We start from the raw sequence: 24,278 nt of genomic DNA, 5'->3' as shown, positions 1-24,278 counted from the left end.
AACGGTGCCCATCCTGGGAGGGCAGGGCGGGTTCCAACCCAGACACAACGTCCGACCAGAGCACGGTCGCCTTCCTCCCACGCATGTGCACACCCGGGAGGTCTGACTTACGGACAGAGAGGTTTTTTTTCCAACAAGGGTCAACATCCTCCCTCACGCCTATCTTCACTTACTAGCTCAGCGGATTAGCCCCACGTCAGTGCCATCAGGGAAACTGTTTTCAAAGAAAAGCTACCCGGATCCCACCTCCGCTCTGTGTTGTTGTTCTGTTTTTCTCTCTTCCTTCTGATGCTTGCCCAAATGCAAACATATTTTTTGTGTGGGTAGAAAGAAAGCAGTTACCCTTTAGGGCTCATTGAGCCTCGTAGTAGACGAGGTTCCACTGCGGTGATCAACTGAGCGCAAAGAGAACTACTTCCTGTTTCGGACTGTCCACCCCGGCTCAGGAAGAGCTGGCGTGTGCAGCGGCCAAGGGCAGGGGGACGTTGGGGTCCAGATCCTGCTCTCTCTTCTTGCTAACTGGGCGGCCTTGGGAGAAGTACTTTAACCTCAGTTATACACGGACAGGGATGAACCGCTGAAAACTCAAAAAGTGCTTAGCACAGCACCTGCCAAAGTCAATGCTCGGAAAGTGCCGGCTTTTACCACAAGATAAGGGATAAGGGTCAAAAGGTGCAAACTCGGGAGCCAAGGCCCGGAAGGCCCTGCCACCGTTCCACTGCGACAGCTACTTGTCTGTGCCCAGCTGGGTTTCAGGAAGCCTTTCCTGAGGCAGAGGCGACCGCATCCCTGCGGAGGCTCTCTGCCCGCCCCGATGCCAGTGGCCCCTCAATTATGATCAAGCCACGACTCACCGAAATCAGTGAAAGAGAAGCTTGGGATTTGTCACTGAAGACTTTGGTTCTTAAATGAGCATTTGCACAGTGGCTGTTTGCACTTATGATGTGGTTTATAGCAAGGAGCAGACACCTCGCCTGCTCCAGCCCAGCCCTCGGAGTGGCTGGGTGCCCTGGGATGAGGCCAGGTCTGTGGCCGCCAGGCAGCCCGACCTGCTTTGGCTGGGAGCCCCCGTGGCCCAGCCAGAGCAGGGGAAAGGTAGAGCACAGCCTTTCTCTCTTGCACCAAAAAGGAAATTTGGACTCTTCCCTCTTTTGAGAAACAGGCAAAGTTCGAAGAAGCGGGTGATGTCAGGACCGCGGTTGAAAGCGCGACTTGTAAAGAAAGCATCTGCGAGAGATGCGTTCGTCTTTAAAACCGACATAGTGGGGTTGTTCTTACCCAGCCTGCAATGTGCCGAGTGCTGTATAACCCTCTGCGGGGGGAGGGGGGGCAGGCACTGCCACGATCCCCTTTAATATATGGGGAAACTGAGGCACTAAGGAGTTTAAGACTTGCCTGTGGTGATGCACCCTACAGGTGGAGGCGGGGGTCTGAACTTAGCCCCAGACAGTCTGACTCAACATGACATGCCTCTAACTGCCAGCTCAGACTCCCGGTTTTAGGAAATTAGCATAAAGAGAGTCAAGGACCAGGAATGAGGACATCGGGACTCAGTCTGGCCGTGACCACCTCCTGATCTCCCTGCCGACAGTCCCAAGACCCTTCCACACGGAGAACTGGGGGCCGGGGGTGACTTGTGACATCCTTACGCGGACCAGGCCGGGACCGTTCGTGCACTTCAGGGAGACTTTCGGCAGCTGAGGTTGAGGTCAGAGCGGTTCTGTGGCTAAAGCAGAGTCCATGAGAGTGGCCTCACAGAGCGCCCCCCTCGGGCCTCCCAGCGATCCAGAAACTAAAGACGCCTCCATCATAGGTGCAGAAATGGCACGGCTGCACTGGAAGGGGCCCCTCTGATTCCATAAGGAGGCAGCCGTGTCCAGAGAGGGGCAGTCCTTAGCCAGGCCAGCACAGTGGGCCAGCAGCCTTCCCGCTGCGGTCCCCAGATGGTCCCTCCCTGGTCCCTGGATATTCCCGTGACCCGCACAGCCCCACATTGACGCGTGACCTCTCTGTGGTCCGCACGGGCCTTTCTCTTGAGGCAGCCCGTGATCCTGGTCCTCACCGCAGACCCCTGCCCTGCCTGGGCCGAGGGCCTGCCTGTCTGTAGGCTGGCCCGCCTTCCCGGGCGCTCTGGTGTGGAGTTTCTTTGTGAATGGTTTGGAAGGAGCCGGTTCACACGCACCGATCGTGTCCTCATCTTCTATGAAACCCTGTACAGATTTGATCACATTTCCCTAATAACTGAATGTGGACAAGGATATTTTTGAGACTGAATAAGACCGTCCGGGCAGATTCCACATTCTGTTGCCTCTAGAGTGTGCCAGCCTGCCATTGACCGCTGCTTGCAATCCCTCTATCGGAGCTTGCTCTCCAGCTCCAAACTGGTGGCAGTTCACCTGTGGTCCCTCCATCACCGAGTGTGGCTGGAGCTGCCTCTGGTCCCTGTGAATGGGGGGTCTGGACCAAGGCACGAGGTTGCACGTGGGGCAGCTGGGGAGGGGCTCGGCGAGGGGGGGGGGTGGCCCCATCTTACCAAGGAGGGAGCAGCCCGAGGTCGCACGGCTCAGAAGGGGTCGAGGGGGGTTTCCGGCTCAGCCCGTGTCATGCCAAAGCCAGAGCACTTTCTGCTGCCCCATCTCGCCTCCTAGTGAGCGTGGCACCTGGCAAGAGTCCAGGCCAGGGTCAAACTCCGCACTTCCCAGGGCGGCAGGAAGGGGCCGTGTCTGGTGTCGGCCCCGTGGTTTGGGAGTGCTCAGCACAAAGCATCTTTAGATCACTGTTCCCTCTGGTGCTGAAGAGTCACGTGAAGAGCCAGAGGGCCCAGCTCCCTGTCGGGTCCGCCGTTTACTTGTCGGGTCCTCCGATGGAGGACTCCCAGGTGGCGTTTCCTTGTGTAGCAAATGGGGACGTGGCGGATGCCTTCCTAGGCTCTTCGCCCTGCTTCGATGAATGGGACGGCCAGAGCACTCAGCACGGGGTTGATGTTCCCGAGACATGAGTTACTTGTATTATTAGGTGGAGGCACTCACGGCACCACTGGGAGGCCAGTGATCATAGAGAAAAGCCGGCTCAGCCAGAGCAAATGCTGAGTTCGAGGCAGGAGGCCGGAAGCAGGAGAGCGGGTGCCGAGCTCCCAGGGACCCCAGTCCCTGCCCTTGGTGACAGTTTTCTCCCAGGCTAGCCCACTCCCACCGGCCATGCCCACGCCCCGTCACCGAACCTCCCGCACCCCTCTGGTTTCCTCCCTGTACTGCAGGCGACGCGGGCGGCCCTGGCCGCGGAGGAGCCCCGGGCGACCCGGCTGCAGGCCCAGCTGAAGGAGCTCATCGTCTACCCCCATGACCTGCAGCCGCTCTCCGACAGCGTGGTCGCTGCTCTCCAGGAGTACCAGAGGTACCCGGGCAGGCTGGGGGCGGCGGGACTCGGGCATGCCTTGAACCTGACGCTCACGGGGCCTTCCAGCCTCATCTAAAGCCATTTCTGGGAGGTGCGCTTGCTTCCTCTTGCGATCTGGTAACTCTTGTGCCCCTCCACGACTGGCATTTGGTTCCCAGAAGGAGGGCTGGACTTGGCTGGGTTCCATGCAAGGGTGTTCCCTTCCCTCCAGCCCCTCTTGTTGAGGTTTTCCGTGCTGGCCATCTATGACCGGGTGCTGGACATCGTCTCTGAAAGATTATTTCTAACAAATGATTTGGATCTAGGACGATGGGTCTCTTACTCAGGAAGGGAGTTTGCTTTAGCTTCTGCACAGGTGCCTGGGGGTAGGCGGTTCCGGGCGAGGGGCTCCGTGATTCCTCTTCAAGGCCTGAGGTTCTCTGGCCACGAAGCTGGGCCGCATTGGCTGGCGCCCGGTGGGCTTTGATCCAGAGGGAGAGACCTCCGAGCCCCCAGAGCCACTCCCGGCAGCCCGTGGGTGGGGGAGAGCCCACCGTGGGGACGGTGGGTGCTGGGTTCCCTGGGGGGTCTCGGGAGAGGCCTCAGTTCTGGGCCGACCCCGCTCTCTCCTCTCTCGGCCTCTCCGTGGCTCCTCAGCATGAAGGGGAAGAGCGCCAGGCTGCACAATGCCACGGGGGCGGAGCTGTGGCAGCGTTTCCAGAGGCCTCTACAGGACCTGCAGCTGTGGACGGCCCTGGCCCAGAGCCTCCTGGACATCACCGCCAGCCTACCGGACCTGCCCTCCATTCACACCTTCCTGCCCCAGGTCGAGGTAACTGTGAGCCTGCCAGGAGGGCTGGCCGGTGCAGGGGGGCGGGGAGGAGGCCAGCAGCCAGGCGTGACGCCGGAGCCGTTCTTCCAGGGAAAGGCGTGTCCCTGGATCCTCCCGGTATCTGGGTAAAGGTCACTGCACCCTGCCTGGCAAGTCTTAAGTTTGCACAGGAAATGTTACCGTCGTCCTCAGTTCCTGGGTAGAAGGCAAAGGCTGGTCCCTGGTGTCCCCCTAGGACTTGCTACTGACCCTCCCACAGCCCGTCCTTCAGGACCCTCCTGCCGACGGTCCCCGGGTGGAAACAAGAGCCGTTCTGAGAGAGAGCATGTTAGGTCATTCCCTTTGCTGCGTGCGTATCAATTGGGACGCATGTGGCAGAAATTCTGACCAACGGTAGCTTCAAACCCAAAGACTCCCAGGTGGTCCCAGAGCTGGCTTGATGGCTCAACAAGCGTCTTCCAGGACCCAGGCTCTTTCTAGCTCTCAGCCACATGTCCCCTCATGGCCCCAAGATGGCTGTCACCACAGCAAGCCTGCATCTTCACACGGACAGCATCTTGTCGAACGGCAAGGGGGCAAAAAGGCTTTCTCCGTTCACCATTTCCAACGGGGAGGCAAGCCCTCTTTCCCAGAAGCCCCAGCAGACTCTCCTTACATCTCATTGGCCAGGCCAGGTCACATGACCACCCCTGACCCAATCACTGGCTGAAGGTGATGGGGTTGCCGGGATTGGTTTATACCAATCGTAGTGGTAATCCTGTGTTAAAGTGATCAAAGAAGACAATTTAGATGATACAAACAAACTTTATTTAAGACTTCATGAGGTGGACAGCCTCCTTTTGGAGAGCTGCAAAATGGGGCAGAAGGCGGGAAGGTTTGATAGGATAAAGAATAAAGAAGGAAAAGACAAATAGAAAATACCTGATTGGCTGATGGTCAGCCTTGTTTGGGGTGAGAAGGCCCAGGGTTGGCTTGGTGTTTGGGCATCGTGGACTGGATATCCTGCGTTTCTGGCCAAATGGAGCATTTACAGGGACTGGAAACTTAATCTAAGTTTCGCTTTGTTGCCTTGGCATCTAGGGGAGGAGCAGCCCCATCCCGAGCCTAGAAATTTATTTCAGCACCTGTAACTGGGCGCTTTGTCACCCAAACAGAAGTGCTGGCCGTTCGGTGATCAAGAAGGAGGAATGAGTGTTGGGTGAGCGGAGGGTGGTGTCTGTGGCAAACGCCAGTCAATATGGCAGCTCTGACTGGCCCGCGGACGCTGCCTTAGGGTTTCCTGGAGCTCTGAAGTCCATCAACTTTGGGGTCTAGGCATGCTAAGACACACAGAGTGGGAGGAGACACAAAAGCGTATAGATGTAAGCCTTATTTTACATTAACTTTCACTCTGGTTATAAAAGCCATGCCTCCGTGGAGAACGTAAAGGTTTGTGAAGAAGGCAATAAAAAGTGCCCACGGTCCCCCAAGCCGTAGGAGCCCTGTTAACATGCTGAGGTACACGACATCACGCTTTCTATCTGACTTGGTATTTCTGGGGAGGCCCTTTAACCAGGACTGGCCTCTCCTCACCCTTGAACACACTGCTCAGCCACACAAGGGTGCCTGAAGTTTGGAGTGTCTGCTCTTGGGATTTTCCCTGTGGGGCTCACGCTAGAACAAGGGTTAGTTTTCTCTGTCCGTATTTCTTCATTTGCAGGGCTTAGCCTTTCCTTCTGGGGTTCCTATGGGCCTCCTTCTCCCATGCTCTGAAAGATGACTGTCCATCTTTTTGAGGGACTCCTCAGGGCTCCCCAAAGTGAATCTTACACGTGTCGCAGAAATCTACTTTAGGTCCGACAATCCCAAATATACCCTTCATACCTGATGAAAACCCATCTAGCCATTTCCATGCAATATTGTCACCAGGAGACAAAAGATTTCACTAATTCTTTGCCATTTTTTGCGTATTTGGAATCGTGTTATATAGCTGTGTATTCTGATATTTTCAGTTGGCACTTACAGGCTTCATTTAAAATGGTCCCCGGGGCAGAGGGGTTGCCTGGGTGGCGCAGTTGGTTAAGCGTCAGACTCTTGATCTCCGCTCAGGTCCTGATCTCACAGTTTGTGAGCTCGAGCCCCGCATCGGGTTCTGAGCTGACAACATGGAGCCTGCTTGGGATCCTTCCTCTCCTTCTCTCTGCCCCTCCCCTGCTTGTGCTCGCTCTCTCTCTCTCTCTCTCTCTCTCTCAAAATAAATAAATAAACTTAATAAAAATAAATAAAATAAAATGGTTCAGGAGGACAGTCCAAGATGGCAGCGTAGAAAGATCCTGAACTTAATGTCCTCCCATGGATACACTGAATCTGTCGCTACATGTGGAATAATGCCCTCTGAGAAAGACCTGAACTGTGGCAGAACAGTTGCTTCCATCCAATGGTAGAAGGGCTTCACTGAGATGCGTCGGAGAGGCAGAGATGCTGTTTGGCCAAAACACCTCACCCCCGGTGCAGTGACCCACCGTGAGGAAGGAGCTCACAAATTTGGAGCTTCTCCTCGAGGAGTGAGGGGTTTGTGCCCCACCTCAGGCACCTGATCCCTGGGACTTAAAAATAAAACCTCAAGGGGGAAAAAAAAAACCCTAATGAAATGGAAATAAGTAATTTACCTGATAAAGAGTTGAAAGTAATGGTCCTAACGATGCTCACTGATCTTGGGAGAAGAAGGGATGAACACAGCAAGAACTTCCCAAAAAACCCCACGTAAACAATAAGAAAGTACCAAACAGAAGTCACAGAACTGAAGAATGCAGTGACTGCACTGAAAAATACACTGGCGGGTTCAGCAGCAGACTCGAATCCAAAGAAGGGGTCGGTGATCTGGAAGACAGGGCAGTGGAACTCACTCAGAGCAGCGAGAAGAAAAAAGAATTTGAAAAAATGCAAATAGCTTAAGGGACCTATGAGACCACATCAAACCGAGTAACATTTGCATTGTAGATGTCCCAGAAGGAGAAGAGAGGGGAAAGGGGGCAGAAAACTTATCTGAAGAAATAAAGGCTGAAAGCTTTCCTAAACTGGGGCAAGAGACAGACATCCAGGTCCAGAAAGCACAGAGATGCGTGTTCAAACAAGACGAAGAAAAGTGACCCATACCAAGATGCATTATACTTGAAATGTCAAAAGTTAAAAATAAAGATAGAATCTTAAAAGTAGTGTGAGAAAAACAATGTGTTCCATACAGGGGAACGCTCATAAGACTACAGGCAGGTTTTTCAGCAGAAACTCGGGACAGACAGTTTTCCAAAGAAAACATACAGGTGGCCAACAGGCACATGAAAAGATGTTAACGTCACTCATCAGCAGGGAGGTGCAAACCAAAACCACGATGAGCTATCCCCCCACACCTGTTAGAATGGCTAAAAGCAAATGGCAAGAAATAACGAGCGTTGGTGAGGATGTGGAGAAAAGGGAACCCTGGTATGCTGTTGGTGGGGATGTAAACTGGGGCAGCCACTGTGGAAAAACAGTAAGGAGGTTCCTCGAAAAATTAAAAAGAGAACTGCCATGTGATTCAGCGATTCTACTTCTGGGTGTTTGTCCAAAGAAAACAAAAACACTAATTTGAAAAGCTATATGTAAAGAGAGCCCCATGTTCATTGCATCGTTAGTTACAAAGCCAAGGTATGGAAACAACCTAAGCGTCCACTGAGGGGTGAACGGATGAAAGAATGTGTGATTATGTCTGTGTCTGTATCTGTTTCTATATATCTATGTCTATATCTGTATCTGTATCTATATCTGTATCTATATATCTGTACCCGTATCCATATCTATATTTATATCTGTATCTATATAGATATATATAAAGAAATGCCACTCAGCCATAAAAGAGAACGAAATCTTGCCATTTACAATAACATGGTTGGACCTTGAGGGCATCATGGTAAGTGAAATTAGCTGAACAGAGAAAGACAAATACCACATGATCCCACCTCTATGTGGAATCTAAAAACCGAAAACCAAACCCGTAGATATAGAGAACAGAATGGAGGCCGCCAATGGGGAGGGGTGTCGGGGGTAGAGAACCCCCGGGGGTTCTTGTGGGGGAGGGGTGTCGGGGGTTAAAGGGGCTCAAAAGATACAAACTTGCAGTTATAGGATAAATAAGTCACGGGGTCGTGATGTACAGCATGGCGACTACAGTCGATATGGTAGCCCCCCGTAAAAGTTGCCAGAAGAGTGAATCTTAAAAGTTCTCATTGTCAGAAGGAAAAAAGAAATTATAACTTTGTGTGGTGACGGTCGGCCCCAGATGTATCATGGTGATCATTTCGCAGTGTGTACAAATATCGAATCGTGTCGCGCATCTGAAACTGATATAACGTTACGTGTCTGTTATACTTCAGCTAAAAAGTTTTAAGAAAAAAGATAAAATGTTGCTGAAAAGTCATCACTTTAAATGGCTGCACAGTATTTCGCAATATTTTTTGTTCCGTTCGTATGATATTTAGGTTGTTTCCAGTATTCCTGGTCATAACTTGTATATGGTGGATATCTATGTACACAGATTTTGGTCTGCATTTCTATTATTTTCCTCCTCATTTTGCTGAGGAGGGACCAGAACCAGAGAGAAGTTAGGGTGTTTGTTCAAGGTCGGGCCACTCCAGAGGCGGGGTTGAGGCCAGAATGGCAGGCTCTAGACTCTCATCTTATGTTTCTTATTCCTGCCGTCACCCTGGGTCCTGGGAACAGGGTTGCCATGTACATTGTGGCAGTTTTATTATTATCATTTGACTGTTGAGGAAACCATGTCCCAGAGAGGGAAAGGCACTGGTTCAAGGTCACACAGCGACTAAGTGGCAGAGCTGGCTTTGACCCAGGTCTGGTTGACTCCACGGCAAGTGCTTTTCCCACTAGATCAGATTGTATTTCCATCCCGTCCTTCCCACGGGGGGCAGAAAGCTAACCAGGACCTGTGCCAGGCGGGAGGGAGAGGTTCCGTCTTTCTAGAGTGTGACTCAGGACTCCCCGGGGCAGGAGTTTCGCGGATCAGTGGGTTGGAACAGGTGGGCAGGACTATGGCTTGTCCGTGCTCTGTGCTGGCTGGGATCACGTCTTGCGTTGCGCTCACGAGCCCTTCCCAGGCCGGATGGACTTCACGGGCCAGGCTCGAGCCGCCAGCCCTGTTTTTCTTGGCTCAGCTCCTGCACCTGGCTAGCCTCAGCGTAGCCTATCAGACCTGCAAAGTTCCTCTAGGACTAAGGCATCAGGCCCCAAAGCTGGGCATGGCTGAGATGCTCATTTCCAAGGACGACTGTGACAAAGTTCCAAAACCAGATGGCTTAGCGCGATGGCGACTCACTGTCACACAGTTCTGGAGACGACAGGCACCAAGTGAGGAGGACCGCGCCGTCTCTGAAGGCTCTGGGGACCATCCTTCCCTGCCTCTTCTAGCTCCTGGTGTCGACTGACAGGTGTTGTTGTTCGCTGGCCTGTACACTGGCCCGGCGATCTCGGCCTTTGCCGTCACCTGGACAGCTTCTCCCCACGTGTCCTCACGTCGTCTTGCCTTGGTGCCTGTGGGTCGGGGTGCAGATTTCCCTTTTGAAGAAGCACACCGGTCCTAACGGGATTGGGGCCCACCCTCATGACCTCATTCCAACTTGACTGTCTCCGTAAGGACCCTGTCTCCACATACAGTCACATTCTGGGGCAGTCGGGGCGGGGATGCTGTGACTTCACATCTTTTGGGGGGACGCAATTCAGCCCGCGGCGGCTGGTTAGACGGTACCAGAGAGACAAGCCATCTGTTACTGTGTGTTCCCTGCGGGCTGTGCGCCAGGCTACAGGCTGCATGGGCACCGCCCCCTTTCAGCCCTCACGCCGACCCCGGGAGTTGGGCGTGGCTCCGCCTGTTCTGCAGATGAGGAAACTGAGGCTCAGAACTACCCAAGGCCTCCGGATCGCAACTTCTCAGCCTGAACTCTTAACTGCTGCACTATTTGTCCAGGCTTTCTGGAAAGGGAGTGAAGGGCACCCTCCCTAGCAAGGGGCTTGTCCTCTCACACCACCTGCCCCCATCGCGGGGGACGCCAGTTCGGCTCTGCCGGCCGCGTCTAGGCTGCCCTTCCTCCAGGGGCCCCCTCTGCTCTTCCGGGGCTCTGGCAACACCGCCTGCTCTGGGGAGGCTTCTCGGATTTCCCCAACTAGGGGCGTTCAGCTCCGCCTCCAACACCCAGAGGGCTCTGTTGTCGACACTTGAAGGGAGATGATCACTTTCGGCCTTGGATCGCAGGTACCTACCTGGGTTGGGGTCTTTGTCCCTTCCCAGCCCTGTGCCCAGCTTGGTGTCTCAGTAACATCACCAGGGATAAAGCGGAAGGACTCTGGACAGACGAACACAATTCCCTTGGCCTCCGGGACCCTGGGCCCTCAGATCAGCAAGGCGTGCTGACCCCAAACAGCTCGTTAGTCAGCAGAAGCCGGAGACTGGCACAGGGCTTTGGGGCAGGAAGAGTGAGTGTAGGCTGGGGGTGTGGTCGGGGCCGGCTTCCTGGAGGAGGCGGGGCCGGGGCCGCACAAAGGCGCAGGGAGCCAGCTGCTTGTCACGTGAGTCTCCCTTAGGTCCCTCCTTCACCTGGCACCTCCATCACCTGAACATCACGATTCCACTCAGATGTCACCTCCTCTAGGGAGCTTTCCTGAATTCCCACGTGCTCCCATAGGCCCCTATGTCCCAAACAGCACCCAAGGGGTAGCCCTACTGCTGTCGGTGATGGGGGATTATCGAGTAAAGGATCCAACTGGTTCGGTTCAGGTGCAGCCGCAGTGTGGGCGGTCGATTCTGGGGGGACGGCTGTTGGGGGGGGCAGGGGCGGCCGCAGTGTGGGCGGTCGATTCTGGGGGGACGGCTGGGGGGGCAGGGGCGGCCGCAGTGTGGGTGGTCGATTCTGGGGGGACGACTGCGGGGTGGGGGGCAGGCAGTCAGGGGCTGCTGTGATCCAGGTGAGTGAGGGTCTGCCGTGGACACCGGCAGGGGGGATGGCTGGACAGGAGGTACAATCCTGCCCGGGCTTTGGTGATAGGATAGAAGTGGGGGGTGAGAGAGGAATCAAGTTGACCCTGAAAGTCAGGGCCTCCCTGACGCGTCCCCGCCAGCCCGTTCCTCCTGGCGCCTGCCGCTTTCTCAGTTCCAGGCACGAAGGTGCGGCGTCCCGGGGAAGTTGAGGCAGGACGGATGTGCTCTTGGTACCGCTTCCCAGCCCGGTCCCGCCCTGCCCTGCCGTGCCCTGGGGGTCACGGAGGCCTTGTCCCCTGTAGGCGGCCCTGGCAGAAAGCTCGCGCTTGAAGGAGCAGCTGATGATGCTACAGCTGAAGAAAGACCTGCTGAGGAGCGTCTTCGGCCAGGACAAAGCCACGGCCCTCCTGGAGCAGGTGGCGAGCTCCGTGCGGGACAGAGACTTACTGCACAACGGCCTCCTGCAGAGGAAAAGCAAGCTGCAGGTGGGTGTCGCGGCTGCCGTCCTGGGGGACAGCCTTCTGGGGAGGGAGGCAGGAGGCCCAGACTCCTCCCTCGGCCCCACCACTTGTCACCGGGTGGCCTTCCCTCGCCCTTTGTCCCCCGGGGTCTCAGCTCCTCGTCCGTGAGCCGGTGCGGTTAACGTGCGATCCTTCCAACTGGCATCCTGGGCACCTGCTGTGCCCACCCCTGCCCCTGAATCTCCCTCGACACTGGAACTGTCTTCCTGAGGAAGCCAGGGTTGGGGGCGGGGTGGGGGGGGGGGCTGTCTAATGAGAAAATGCAGAGAAAATTGCCTGTGAACTTTCGACCACCTAGAGCCGGAAGCTAATGTTATTAGGAGCACATTTCTGAATGACTGCACTAAATCGAAGGGGCAACGTGGCATGTCGAGGACGGTGTGTTCTTTTACGTAACAAATGTTGGCCGAGCATCTGATGATGACGACGACATAACTCTCGGGCGCTGGGAGGGACCGGGCCCTCGCCGAGAGCTCCATTCACATCCGGGATCTCATCTCCCCCAAGTAGCGAACGTTTAGCAAATCCCCTAGGGTTTGTGTGGCAGACAGTTTCGGCTGCGGCTCCTCGGGTCTACCGAGGCACGAGAGCGGCTAGAAGTGAGTGGGCGTGGCCGTATCCCAATAAAACTTTATTGGCAAAAATAGGCCTCCGGCGGGATCTGGTGTGTACGTATTATGAGATGCAGTTCTGTGCTAGGGAGCAGAGCAACTGTCACGGTGAGGACGCCACGGTGATTCCAAGGGGGGGGCGTCCAACCCCAGCAAGGGCTCCGGGAAGGCTTCCTGGAGGGGGTGATGCCGGAGTGGACAGGAGCCGGCCGGGAGAAGGCCGGAGTTTGGTGTTGAGTGGCCGGTCGTACAGGGTGCCTGTGAGGGGATTTCTTAATCTGTGTGCTGTCCGTTGTGTGTCTCTGCAGAGCCTGCTGGCTCAGCACCAAGATTTTGGGGCTGCTTTCGAGCCCCTACAGAAGAAGCTGTCGGACCTCCAAGGCAGGGTCCGAGCTGAGAACGGGCTTCAGCAGGACCTTCCTAGGAAACAGACCCAGCTCTCCAGGTTGCAGGTAAGGGCTTTGTGGGGCCCCGGGTGGCCCCGTTCAGGTGCTCAGCTGTGTCTCTAGGCAGCTCCCCTCTTGCGGCAGTAACTGGCAAAACAGCGGCCACCGAGCCCCTCGCCTGAGGTCTGACCTTTTGTCCGGATCTCTGCTAGATTGATCTGGTGGCTTCTGGCCTCTGCGGGACCTTTAGTACCTGCAGACCGCGAATTCTTGAGCCTCAGGAAAAGATCAGCTACACTTCTGTTTACTCTGTCGCTGCAAAATGTCATGTTGGTATTCGGTTTTAAAATTGCTCTGCTCTAAAAGTGTTCCTGATGAGTACAGAGGCCTTCAGTTAAATGATCTGATTTTGGAAGCGAGAATAAATGCGTTAAAACACAGGCAGACTGGTCAATAATGATTGGCTTGATAAGGAGGTTGCGGGATTTTAAATGCGTGTGATACAATTACCCTTTTAAAAGTCAAGCACTTTTCATACGTACATTGAGAGGGTTCTTGGGAAGATGTTAAAAATGGTGTGTCTGGGGGCTTTAAAACTGAAGTTGGGGCGTGATTCTTCACGAGGAGAGGGGGTCATCAGGTAAGAATCCAGGCGGGAGTTTGACCAACCCCCCCCCACCCCTCCCCAGAGATGCCTTCCAGGCCGTAACCGTTTGTTTCCAGGGTGTCCCAGAATATTTCTGTCTCCTTTTAAAAAGTCTCACCAGCTCTGAGAGTAGGCCCATCAGATGGCCATATGGTGCCGCCACTGGGGTGGGGGAGCCCCATCTTGCCGGGACCTTCCCAAGCTCCCCCACTCAGAGCCCCCCTCCCCCCATCAGCTCCCATGACAGGAGATAAACAGGACGGCCACAGTTGCTCCTTTTTGCTGCAGGGGCTGCAGGAAGAGGGGCTGGACCTTGGGGCACAGATGGAGGCCGTGAGGCCTCTCGTCCAGGGGAACCCCACCCACCAGCACAAAATGGAGCAGCTTTCTGCCGACTACCAGGCCCTGCAGAGGTCTCTGGAGGTAAAACCAGGCGCCTGGGATCCTACGCTCTCTGCCTTTTCTTCCTGCATTCCTTCAAACCTTTCTGTTTTCTTTTTCCCTTCCTTTCTTCCCTCACTCACTCATTCAGCAGAGGAGTAGTGAGCATGTCCCCTGTGGCGGGGGTGGGGGGTTCTGGGCCCTGAGGATGAAGGCTGGTACCAGGCCAACAGCCAAAGCCCCGCTCCCCGGGGTTATATTCCAGTGGGGAGATGGACAGTGAGTCCGCAAAACAACAAGCTCATATACCATTCCAGGTGTGCCCGGAGGACAAGGAACAGAACAGGCTAACAGCCCCGGGTGCAGTGGGCGTGGGGGTACGTAAGCCACGTTAAGAGCGGGTTGAAAGTTGCACCCCGGCGGCTGGGAGCCTCCTCTGCGGCGCCCTCTAGTGGCCACCCGGGCCCTTTGAGCCCTGGGAATGGAATGGGGCGGGGGCTGGCGCAGGCTTCTTCAAAACTGGCCTGAGGACAAATTTAAGTGATTCAGATGGGGTCCCGGAGTCTGCATTTGTAACAAGTGCCCTGGGGATTGTGGAGCCGCCTCTCGGGCAGCCACACCTCAAGAAAACCTAGGCTGGGGGCACCTGGGTGGCTCCGTTGGTTGAGGGTCCGACCCTTGGTTTCCGCTCAGGTCATGATCTCACGGTTGGTGAGTTCGAGCCCCGAACTGGGCTACACATTGATAGCACGGAGTCTGCTCGGCATTCTCTGTCTCCCTCTCTCTGCCCTTCCCCTGCTCGCGCTCTCTCTCTCCCCCTCTCTCAAAATGAATACACTTTAAAAAATAAAAAAGAGGGGCGCCTGGGTGGCTCAGTCGGTAAAGCGGCCGACTTCGGCTCAGGTCATGATCTCGCAGTCCGTGAGTTCGAGCCCCGCGTCGGGCTCTGTGCTGACAGCTCAGAGCCTGGAGCCTGTTTCACATTCTGTGTCTCCCTCTCTCTGACCCTCCCCCGTTCATGCTCTGTCTCTCTCTGTCTCAAAAATAAATAAACATTAAAAAAATAAAAAAGAAATTAAAAGCCTTGAGCGACACAGTAATAAAAGGGGGACAATGCTTCCTTGAAGAAGTATTTAGGCAATAATTAAAGAGCGCGATTGAACTGGAATGTTAGCGTTCTGCAACCGCTAATCATACTCAGTTAATGTTCCTTATTAACTATTATCACGATCAATCTGGCTCATCATTGGATAGAGGCATTAAAGCTGGTGTTTGCTGTTTCTCTGGGCTCTGTGGGCCCCCAAAGGGCAGGGATGGTGATTTCCTAGTTCTCTACTCCCCCACCTCCACCTTGAGACCACTAGCTGCTAATTTATTAGGTGGAGTTAAATCAGTTCATCTAGACCTCCACGCATCGCTTAGACCGACGGGCCTCCCTCGGTGGAGCCACGTTTCCTGGAAGCTCATAGGGGGTTTTGGTTGCTGTGACCATGATAGAGCAGGGGTGACCCCTGCAGATACAGGGAGAGGGACAGGTGCCCTCATCCGGACCCCACAACGCAGAACTGCCCCACCGCCCACAAGATTTCCTGAGCCACTCAGGTGCCCCACTCAGGGCTTTTTCAACCTAGTAAGTTCTAATAAGTCCTTTCCCCACAGCCCAGGCCATTTTCCCATCTCCCCCGGGGGAGACAGACCCCACTAAGCAATCGGAGGCCATTGAAAGCATTGGGTTTGACATTGGTGCATGGGGACAGGGGTCGGGGGAGGGGGGGGACTATGGTAGCGACAGTGCGGAGAGGTGGACTTTTAGGTAACTGTTCAGGCTCTCATCACTGGTTTGTGGCAGAGAGTTGGGACGCACCCTCTCTGTCTCCCCAGTTCTAGGGGGCCTGGTGTCCAGGGGCGGGCGTCAGCCGGTGTCTGGAATGAAGGAGGGCAGGGCCTGTGGTGGCCCAAGCCAGGGGTCACAGCAAGACCCTGGGGTCTGACTGGCCTGCAGTGGGTGGGGAGAGAGGGGCTCAGAGGGCCCCAGGTTGGGTGACCAGGAGCACAGGCCCCTTCCTTTCCTGAGGACGGAGAAGAACAAGGCCCCAGCCTGAGAGCTGGGAAGGGCTGCCCCAGAGGAGAGGGGGAAAAAAGCAGGACCATTTTCAAAAACTCTCTATCGAAGCATCATCGTATGTAGAAAAAGAGAACATCTCCCTGTGCGGTTCGATGCATTTTTTTTTAATTTTTTTTTTTTTTCAACGTTTATTTATTTTTGGGACAGAGAGAGACAGAGCATGAACGGGGGAGGGGCAGAGAGAGGGAGACACAGAATCGGAAACAGGCTCCAGGCTCTGAGCCGTCAGCCCAGAGCCCGATGCGGGGCTCGAACTCACGGACCGCGAGATCGTGCCCTGGCTGAAGTCGGACGCTTAACCGACTGCGCCACCCAGGCGCCCCTCGATGCATTTTCAAAAACTGGACACATCCACGTTCTCAGCACCCAGATCATGACACAGAAAGACACTGGCTCCCCCAACCCCCAGGCCCCTCGGGGCCCCCCCCCCACAGCCACTCCTGGTGCCTGAAGGCAACCCTGATGTTTGACTTGGAACACCCTGGGTTGGGTTTGCCTGACTTTACACGTTATTTTAATTGAATCGCACAGAATGGTTTTCTGTGTGTGTCTGGCTCCTAGCTGTCTACACGCCGGCTGTAAATTCACCCGCAATGCTGTATTATAATGACTGTTGCATAGACCGCTCGTTCCTGCCGTAAAATATCCCAGCGTGTGAATATACCTCAACATATTCATCCATACTTCTGCTGACGGGCACTTGGGTGCTTTCCTGTCTCTTCCTGTTACAAGCGACACCGCGTGTGGGCCTTTTGGTGACGATACATTTGTATCTGTTAGGTGTCTGCCCAGGGGCGACAGGGTTGGGTCGTAGGGATGCCTCTGTGCAGTCTTAGTAGATACTGACCTCTGGTTTCCCCAAGTGGCATATGATTTACCACCCACGCCAGTGGTGGACAGGAGGTCTGATCGTCCACACCCTCGTCCAGACATGGTAACATCCACATAAAAGTTAAGAAGGCTTAGAGGCACTTTAGGGGCACCTGGGTGGCTCAGTCGGTGAAGCGTCCAGCTTCAGCTCAGGTCACGATCTTGTGGTTCGTGAGTTCGAGCCCCGCGTCGGGCTCTGTGCTGACAGCTCAGAGCCTGGAGCCTGCTTCGGATTCTGTGTCTCCCGCTCTCTCTCTGCCCCGCCCCTGTTCATGCTCTGTCTCTCTCTGCCTCAAAAATAAATAAACATTAAAAAATTTTTTTTAAATAGGAGGCTTAGAGACACTTTAAACCAGAGTTGGTCTTGCCAGAGTAAATCCCTGTCCTGTGTACAAGGGAGGACCAGCGTCTCACGTTCCCGCTGGCTGGGAAGCCCTGGGGGCCGTCTTGCCCCAGGGAAGGTCTGGGGGCCCTGCAGGATGGGGTGGCCCGGGGTCCCACCTTGCCTGCACTCAGAGCGCCCTGGGCCCCCTGGGCTGTGCTGCAGGACCTCATGGACAGGTGTCAGCAGAGCGTGCGGGAACATTGCACCTTCAGCCACCAGCTGCAGGAGCTGAGACAGTGGATCGCCGTGGTCACCCAGAAGCTGGAGTCACACGAGGAGGAGGCGGGCCCGTGGGACGCCCAATCCCGGGAGGTCGAAGTCGAGGTGGGATGGCTTTCCCCACGGGGATGCCCGTGCCTTCACTTACATCCCCAAAAGCAGGCTTGGGAGGCCAAAGAGCCCACACTGGGGAACAGAGACCCCTGTTCCAAGAGCTCACTGAGTGTGTGTGCGCGCGCGTGTGTGTGTATGTGTGTGTCCTTCAGAGGCTGCTGGCTGAATTCCCGGAGAAGGAGGCCCAGCTGCCCCTGGTCGAAGCCTATGGCCGGCTGGTGATGAAGAAGTCTTCTCCGGAAGGGGCTGCTCTGGTCCAGGAGGAGCTGGGGCAACTGGTAGAGTCGTGGCAGGCTCTGAAGCTGCTGGAGGAAAGCCTGCTGAGGTGAGGGGCCCCCGCTCCGAGCCTGGTCTCAGGCGACACCCCCGTTTCGCCAGGGGGAGAGCTCAGCGGGCCCGTAGAAGCATGGCGTCAGGTGCCCCCGTGTATCTCCAGTCTGGCCCAGGGGCGATTCTAGCGGGAGCAGTGGGAGCAGGGAGGTGTCCCGGCTTGGGGGGGGGGGGGGTCAGCCTGCAGCCCCTCCTGGCTTGGGCCTCCCCCGCGCCGATGGGCGTGCTCACTTTAACGGCAGGGTGACCCGGGTCTCAAGTAGGGAACTGGAGCCTCGGGAACGTTCTGACGAACCCGAAGGATGGTCCCTGACTTGCGAGGCCCAGAAGTCGGCTCCTACCCCGTGGTGCCCCCAGTCTGTTGCTTCTGTGACCCGGGGAGTCCCCATCGCAGCGCCACGCTGACTGGGCTGGGTGTCTTCGCAGCCTCGTCGGAAACCGGCAGCTGCAGAGGAGGGAAGTGGACTCGGGGAAGAAAACGATTTTCACCAACAACATCCCGAGGACTGGGTTTCTCATCGATCCCGCGGAGCCTCTTTCCGGGCGTCACCGCCGGGTGAGTCTGCCCAGGGGGGCCTTCCAGGGAGACGGCAGACCCGGAGGGAGGGACGGTGGGTGGCCTTCCCCCAAGCCCCCTCCCTGCCTGCGGCCGCGTGCTCAACTGGGGACTTGGCCGTGTCCTCTCCTGGGTGTGCCGCTGGACAGAGGGGCTCAGAGGCCCCAGCCCCCGGGCCAGGGGGAAGGTCAGAAGTGTCGCTTGGGCAGACAGGTCCCCACCCCTCGGAAACCTCGCCCCTCGCAGGGCTGACGGCTTCCTGCTGGCCCCACACTGCAAACTGAAATCGCGCGAGTGGGGTACCTTTTTTGTGTGCCATAAGCCGCATTTTGTTCAAAAGAACTAACCCAACCGTCTCGTATCGCTCACCCCTTCTCCTGACGGCTTTTAAAAAAAGGAACCGCGTTGAAAAGACCCATCCTTCCTTGTCCTTCGAAAACGACACCTCCACTCCCATTCTCCCATGTATCCTTGTGTCGCCCCTTCCCAAATCGCTGAGTGTTACTGTGCCCTGAGGCCCGCACTTGGGGCCGGGGTGCAGCCGGGAGTGAAACAGAATCGCTTCCAACCCGCGGGAACTTCCGACCCAGCGCAGAGCTTTGCACGCGGTAACGTGCACCCCGATCGTGGGAGAACGCACCTTCCGATCAGCGGGTCTGGGGCGGGGCCCAGGATTCTGCATTTCTGGAAGCTCCCGGGTGACGCCCATGCCGCTGGGCTTCGGGGCACATTTTGAGGAGTGAGGAAATGGGAACCGCAGGCAATTAAGTCAGGGTTGACAGAAAGCGCAGTACGCACTGGCAAGGGCCTCGCTGAATGGACTTGCGTTTTAGACCGGCCGCTCTGGCCACAGAGCCCGGAGGGGGACAGGTGTGGAGGAAGGGGAACCACTGTGATAGCCTTCCTGGTGAGGAACGGTGGTGGCTGCCGCTAGGAGACCAGCAGGTGACCACGGTGATCCGTTGTCGCGGCTCGGGGGGGGGGGGGGGGGTTGGTCCAGGAGGGCGCTGAGCACTGGCCGAGGCAGCGCAGGACCCTGGACCTGAATTAGAATTAAATTTCTAACGTGGCCTCGTTGGCCTAGAGAGACATTCCTCCCTCTCCAGGCTCCAGGCCCCTCTCGTCACCTTTGGGCATCCTCAGCCCTACCTTCTGCCTCAGAGGGAAGCCACGGGATGCGTGGCCAGTAGGCTGACCTCCCCTCTGATGGGTCGGTCATGCTGTGTATTCCTACAGGCAAATCTACTCCGGGAAGAAGGCAGCCTGGAAGGTTACTCCCAGCTCCTGAGGGACTTTGAGCAGTGGTTGGAGGTGGAAAACGCCAAGCTGGTTAGCGTCATCGCGATGAGAATGGCCGCAGCCAGGGATCTGAGGGCCAGGGAAACGAAGCTACAGGTTTGTTGCCACAAAAAGGCCCTCCTTTTGCACCCACGGATGTGTTCGCCACCAGGGGGTTCTTCAAAAAGAAGCACACACGCGGCTTGTGAGCCATTTTCATCCGTGTATAAGTAATAGTCTCTGAACTTTTTTGGTTCACGTATTTCCGAAGGACTTTCGGAGAACCATTCATTCCTTCAGCCTCCTTCTGTATTCCCCAGCTTGGACAATATCACTCCTCATCACGACTCCTATCCATCAGCGAGCCGTGGCTGTGTAACAAACCCTTCCATCAGTATGAGTTTTCAAACAGCAAACGGTTATTTGACTCATGGTTCTGAAGGTTGGCAATTTAGGCCGAGCTCATCCGGGCAGAGCTTCTGGTCTTGGCTGGGCTCCCTTATTTGCTATCAGTTATAGGTCAGCTGGGTGGCTCTACTTTGGGGGGATGGCAGGCTGTGGGAGATGAGCATGAGACGGACCGCACAGCCCTCATCCTCTTGTGGGACAGCCCAGGCTTCTTGTGGCAGAGGCGTCGTCTCAGAGGGCAAGTGGGAGCACTCGAGGCTTCTGAGGCCTCGAGTAGGAACTGGCGTATTACTTGCCCTGGATTCCGTTGGACAAAAAGGGTCACAGGGCCAACCCATGTTCACGGGGAGGGACAACAGACTCCACCTCTTGGTAGAAAGGACTCAAAGTCATATTGCAAAGCTCATGAATACGGCGGGGAGGCAGGATGGGGCGTCATGGCCATTTTTGCAGTCCTTCTACCACAGATCTTTCTCCTTCACACCCATATCTAAATAGTCACCAAGCCCTCCTGGATTCCACCTCCTGGGAATTTTTTGTTTCTGTCCCCTCTTACTACCACTATGTTAATCTAGATACTTTTGGCCTTGATTATGGCAATAGCCTCCCAGCTGGCCTTCTTTCTTCCTGATGGGCCCCCATCCAGGGCCTGGCTCATTCTGCGGCTAGAGTGACCTTTAGCATCATGAATGTGACTTTATCCTTCCCCTGATGTAAACCTTTCGGTATAGAGTCCAGCCTCCCAAACGTATCACACAAAGCCTTTCTCATCCGGGCCCCAGCTTACCTCTCTTTTTCCTTATTTCTCTGCAGTTTTATTAGGATATGTTAGGGTTTGGATGTCTTTTTAGTTTTCTTACTTGGGATTCATCTGGATACTGGAATCCGTAGTCTAGAGTCTTTCCGGAAAATTCTAGAGAATTCTCTGATACTAACATACTGCCTTTGCCTTATCCCCTTTCTCCTCTCCTGCTGTGATGCTGCTTAGATACATGTTATTCCTTCTCTCTGTGGGCTCTATGTCTCCTACCTTATCTTGTGTTTTGTTCATCCTCTCTCTTCCTGTTGCATTCTGGAGAGTTTTTCTACACTACCTTCCGGTTTACTAATTCTCTCTTTCACTGTGTCTCATTCACTATTACACATGTCTGTTAAGCCTTTCGCTTTTGATATTGTATTTGCCAGTTCTAGAATTTCTACCTTGTTCTTTTGAAATGCTACTCTGTCACTTTTTGTGGCTTCCAGATCCCTGCTGAGTCTGGTTTTTAATTCTTCAAGCACGGTAGCTGTTTTATATAATGCATCTAATAATTCTCAAGTCATTTTAGGAACATTTCTTTTGCATGTTGTTTCTGCTTGTTCTTGTTATCAGTGTCTTGTATATATGAGGCTGCTTTGATTGTGTGCTGGGCATTGCATTTGACGAAATAGATGTAGGGGTAATTTGAGATTCAGGATCACCTCTTCTCCAGAGAGGATTTTGTTTGTGACTGCCAGGCAAGGAGGACTTTATTGTTCTGAAATCAGTGAGTCCAAGTTCAAAGTTTGAGGCTCCCTGGACCACTGATGACCTGGGCTGGACTTTAGTCCACTCAAGGTGTGAATTTACTTCTTTTTTCTTTTTTTTTTATTATGTTTCTTTATTTTTGAGAGGCAGGGAGAGAGAGAGAGAGAGAGAGAGCACAAGTGGGGGAGGGACAGAGAGAGAGGGGGACACAGAATCTGAAGCAGGCTCCGGGCTCTGAGCTGCCAGCACAGAGCCCGACGCGGGGCTCGAATTCACAAACCGTGAGATCATGACCTGAGCTGAAGTCGGACGCTCAACCGACTGAGCCACCCGGGTGCCCCAAGTGTGAGTTTACTTCTGATTCACCTTTAGGAATCTCAGCCGAAGGGGAAGCAGATTATCAAAGTCTCTATCCCTGCAGAGCCCAGACCTTGACCTTTGTCTCCATAGCCCCATGAGGTTTCCCAAAGCGTGATCTGTTTCACAACTGTTTCTCCCAGATCGACAAATGTCCTGCAGACAAAAGCCGGTCTGAACACCGGCCTTACTTCTTTGGGTTTCACCCTTTCCCAGGGTTTAGCCTGATGCGTCTTGCTCTCTTATTAACTCTTTGATGACTCTTAAGTGTTTCTAATACTTTGCCCTCGGTGAGAAGTTTGGTCCAATTACCTACGATGAGGAAGTCCTTGCGTCCCTCTGGTCTCTCATTTGGCTGTGACGCTCATTTCTCGCCACCACCATCCAACTCCAGCCGTATCAGAGATTACTTGCGGCTGCCCCCATTTAGGCCTCCTTGCTCTTAAAGAGTTCACGTTCTAGTCGGTTCTGAGAAGCTGCGCAACCTGCCCATATCACACCGCCAGCAGGATGGGGTGGAGGCAGGATCCTTGGCCAGAATTTAAACCCACACGCTCAGATTTGCAGCCCTGCTCCTACCCCCACATCACTACCTCTCAGGAGTCCTGAGGATAACAAGTGCCACCCTGGGGTGACACAGTACTATATTGTGATAGAAAAATCTGCCGGCTCCCAGTAGCACTCTGCCAGGCTTAAGAATGCCAACATAAAAGCATGTTCAACCGTGGTGGCTCTTATCCTGAAGGTGACTCTTGTGTCAAACCCTCCGAGGACTTGGTTCTAGAATGTCAGAGGCGGAAGTGACCACGGAGGTCAGCAGCGTACCTGCCCCCCTCAGGCAGGAGTTCCTTCTGTAGCATTCCAGAGAGCGACTGCCTGGCCTTGGCTTGAATTTGCACGATGGGCTTCTCACTTTACAGGTTCCTTCAGCTGCCTCTCGAGACAAATTCGATTGGCTCCTCCTTACCAGGCAGGTGGGGCCGTCTGGGCCATTTGGAAGGTGCACGTGACACTGCCTGTCCCCACAGGAGCTGCAGGCTCGGGTGCCAGAAGGTCAGCGTCTCTTCGAGAACCTCCTTCATGTCGGGCCAGCGAGGGGGTCCTCGGACGAGCTCGAGGACCTGCGTTACCGGTGGATGTTGTACAAGTCCAAGCTCAAGGACTCCAGCCACCTGCTGGTAGGTGCCAAGGGCGTGCAGCTCCCAGGCCCCGGGGGGAGGGCTATGGCTGAGCCCAAGCTCGTCTGGGGAGACGTAGCTGGGCCACATCCTCTCTGCCCCACACGCTAAACTGGGGAGTGAGTGATGGAGGCTCGCGGGTCGTAGGTGCTTCACTTCCAACATGTCACCTGGCCATCCTGCCGCCCCGTGAGGCTGGCGCTCCGGTAATGACAGCAGTGACCATCACGGTTCACGTTCGAGGAGCGGCTCAGCTGAAGTCTTTATGACCCCATTTATGTCCTTACACCAGTCTCCAAAGGGAGAGCGGAGACTGAGGGCCGGAACTCCCACGGCCGTGGCGCTAGTAAGCCAGCATTCAAACACACCCTGCCGTGGGAGGCACCATGGAGGGGCACGCCGGACTGGGGCCCGGGGCCCTGGGATCCAGCCCTACTCCTCCACCCATTTGCTCTGCGATTGTGGACCATCACCTTCCCCCTTTGCGTCCCCGTGCGTCCTCACACAACACGGTGATAAAGCTAACTAGTAATAACAGCCTTTATTAAATGCCGTGTCCCCATAGCAACCCTACAGAGGGGGCACCGTAGTCATTCCCCGAGAAGAGAAGCGATGGGGAAACTGAGGCACCAGGGTTAGCCCGAGGAGGGGGGCAGTCGAGATGGCCTCTGAGGGGGCCCTCAGGCCCCAGACGCCAAGCTTCAGCGCTCTAGCTTTGCCGTCCCCGCCACGGCCGCCGTGGCCACTAGGTGTCAGCGCAGTCCCAGCCAGGTGGCCGCTGCCGGCCCAGGCTTCCCAGACGGAATGCCACCTGGGCCTGAAGTGCGTTAAAAAGCTCATTAAATCGAATCACCTGCTGGTTCAGCCTGTCCAGATGACCAGAAGTTTTAAAGAAACACTCCCCTGACAAAATGAATATTCCATTACAGGCTCTGCTGGGATTTGAGTATCACTCACTTAACTTCTTCCCCCCCCCCACCCCCCTTTTCCTCTCCTTCCCGAAAATAACAGACACAGAGTTCTCCAGGGGAGCCGACTGGATTCCAAAAGGTACGGCGTCCGCCATCTGCTCCACACGCTAGAGGGCAGGGCGTCTGGAGGTGGGTAGGCCTGTGACGCTGCAGCCAGACTCCTGGGCTTTCTGGAAGGTTCCGCGAGGTCTGAGGAACATTTATGGGGAATGAGCTGCGGGCTGTGTT

The 24,278-nt window shown here is 55.2% G+C and overlaps 1 protein-coding gene across 6 annotated transcripts in view; it reads left to right on the top strand.

Moving 5' to 3' along the window:
• The window catches only part of SYNE3 (spectrin repeat containing nuclear envelope family member 3), a 100,757-nt gene that overhangs the window by 55,403 nt on the left and 21,076 nt on the right, over window positions 1-24,278 (top strand). For 5 of the 6 annotated variants that reach the window (XM_045451980.1, XM_045451983.1, XM_045451979.1 and 2 more), the window contains exons 7-17: window positions 3,257-3,393; window positions 4,033-4,207; window positions 11,510-11,692; window positions 12,648-12,791; window positions 13,660-13,794; window positions 17,295-17,456; window positions 17,618-17,790; window positions 18,222-18,351; window positions 19,588-19,746; window positions 22,930-23,079; window positions 24,091-24,129. In XM_045451980.1, coding sequence (XP_045307936.1) covers window positions 3,257-3,393; window positions 4,033-4,207; window positions 11,510-11,692; window positions 12,648-12,791; window positions 13,660-13,794; window positions 17,295-17,456; window positions 17,618-17,790; window positions 18,222-18,351; window positions 19,588-19,746; window positions 22,930-23,079; window positions 24,091-24,129 — 1,587 coding nt within the window. The remainder of the gene's footprint in view (window positions 1-3,256; window positions 3,394-4,032; window positions 4,208-11,509; window positions 11,693-12,647; window positions 12,792-13,659; window positions 13,795-17,294; window positions 17,457-17,617; window positions 17,791-18,221; window positions 18,352-19,587; window positions 19,747-22,929; window positions 23,080-24,090; window positions 24,130-24,278) is intronic. The other variant, XM_045451981.1, reaches the window with a different exon arrangement.

This window comes from Leopardus geoffroyi, chromosome B3 (assembly GCF_018350155.1).
Source record: "Leopardus geoffroyi isolate Oge1 chromosome B3, O.geoffroyi_Oge1_pat1.0, whole genome shotgun sequence".
NCBI lineage: Eukaryota > Metazoa > Chordata > Mammalia > Carnivora > Felidae > Leopardus > Leopardus geoffroyi.
Note: the sequence above shows the minus strand (reverse complement) of the source record. Positions and strands in the feature narration are given on the sequence as shown.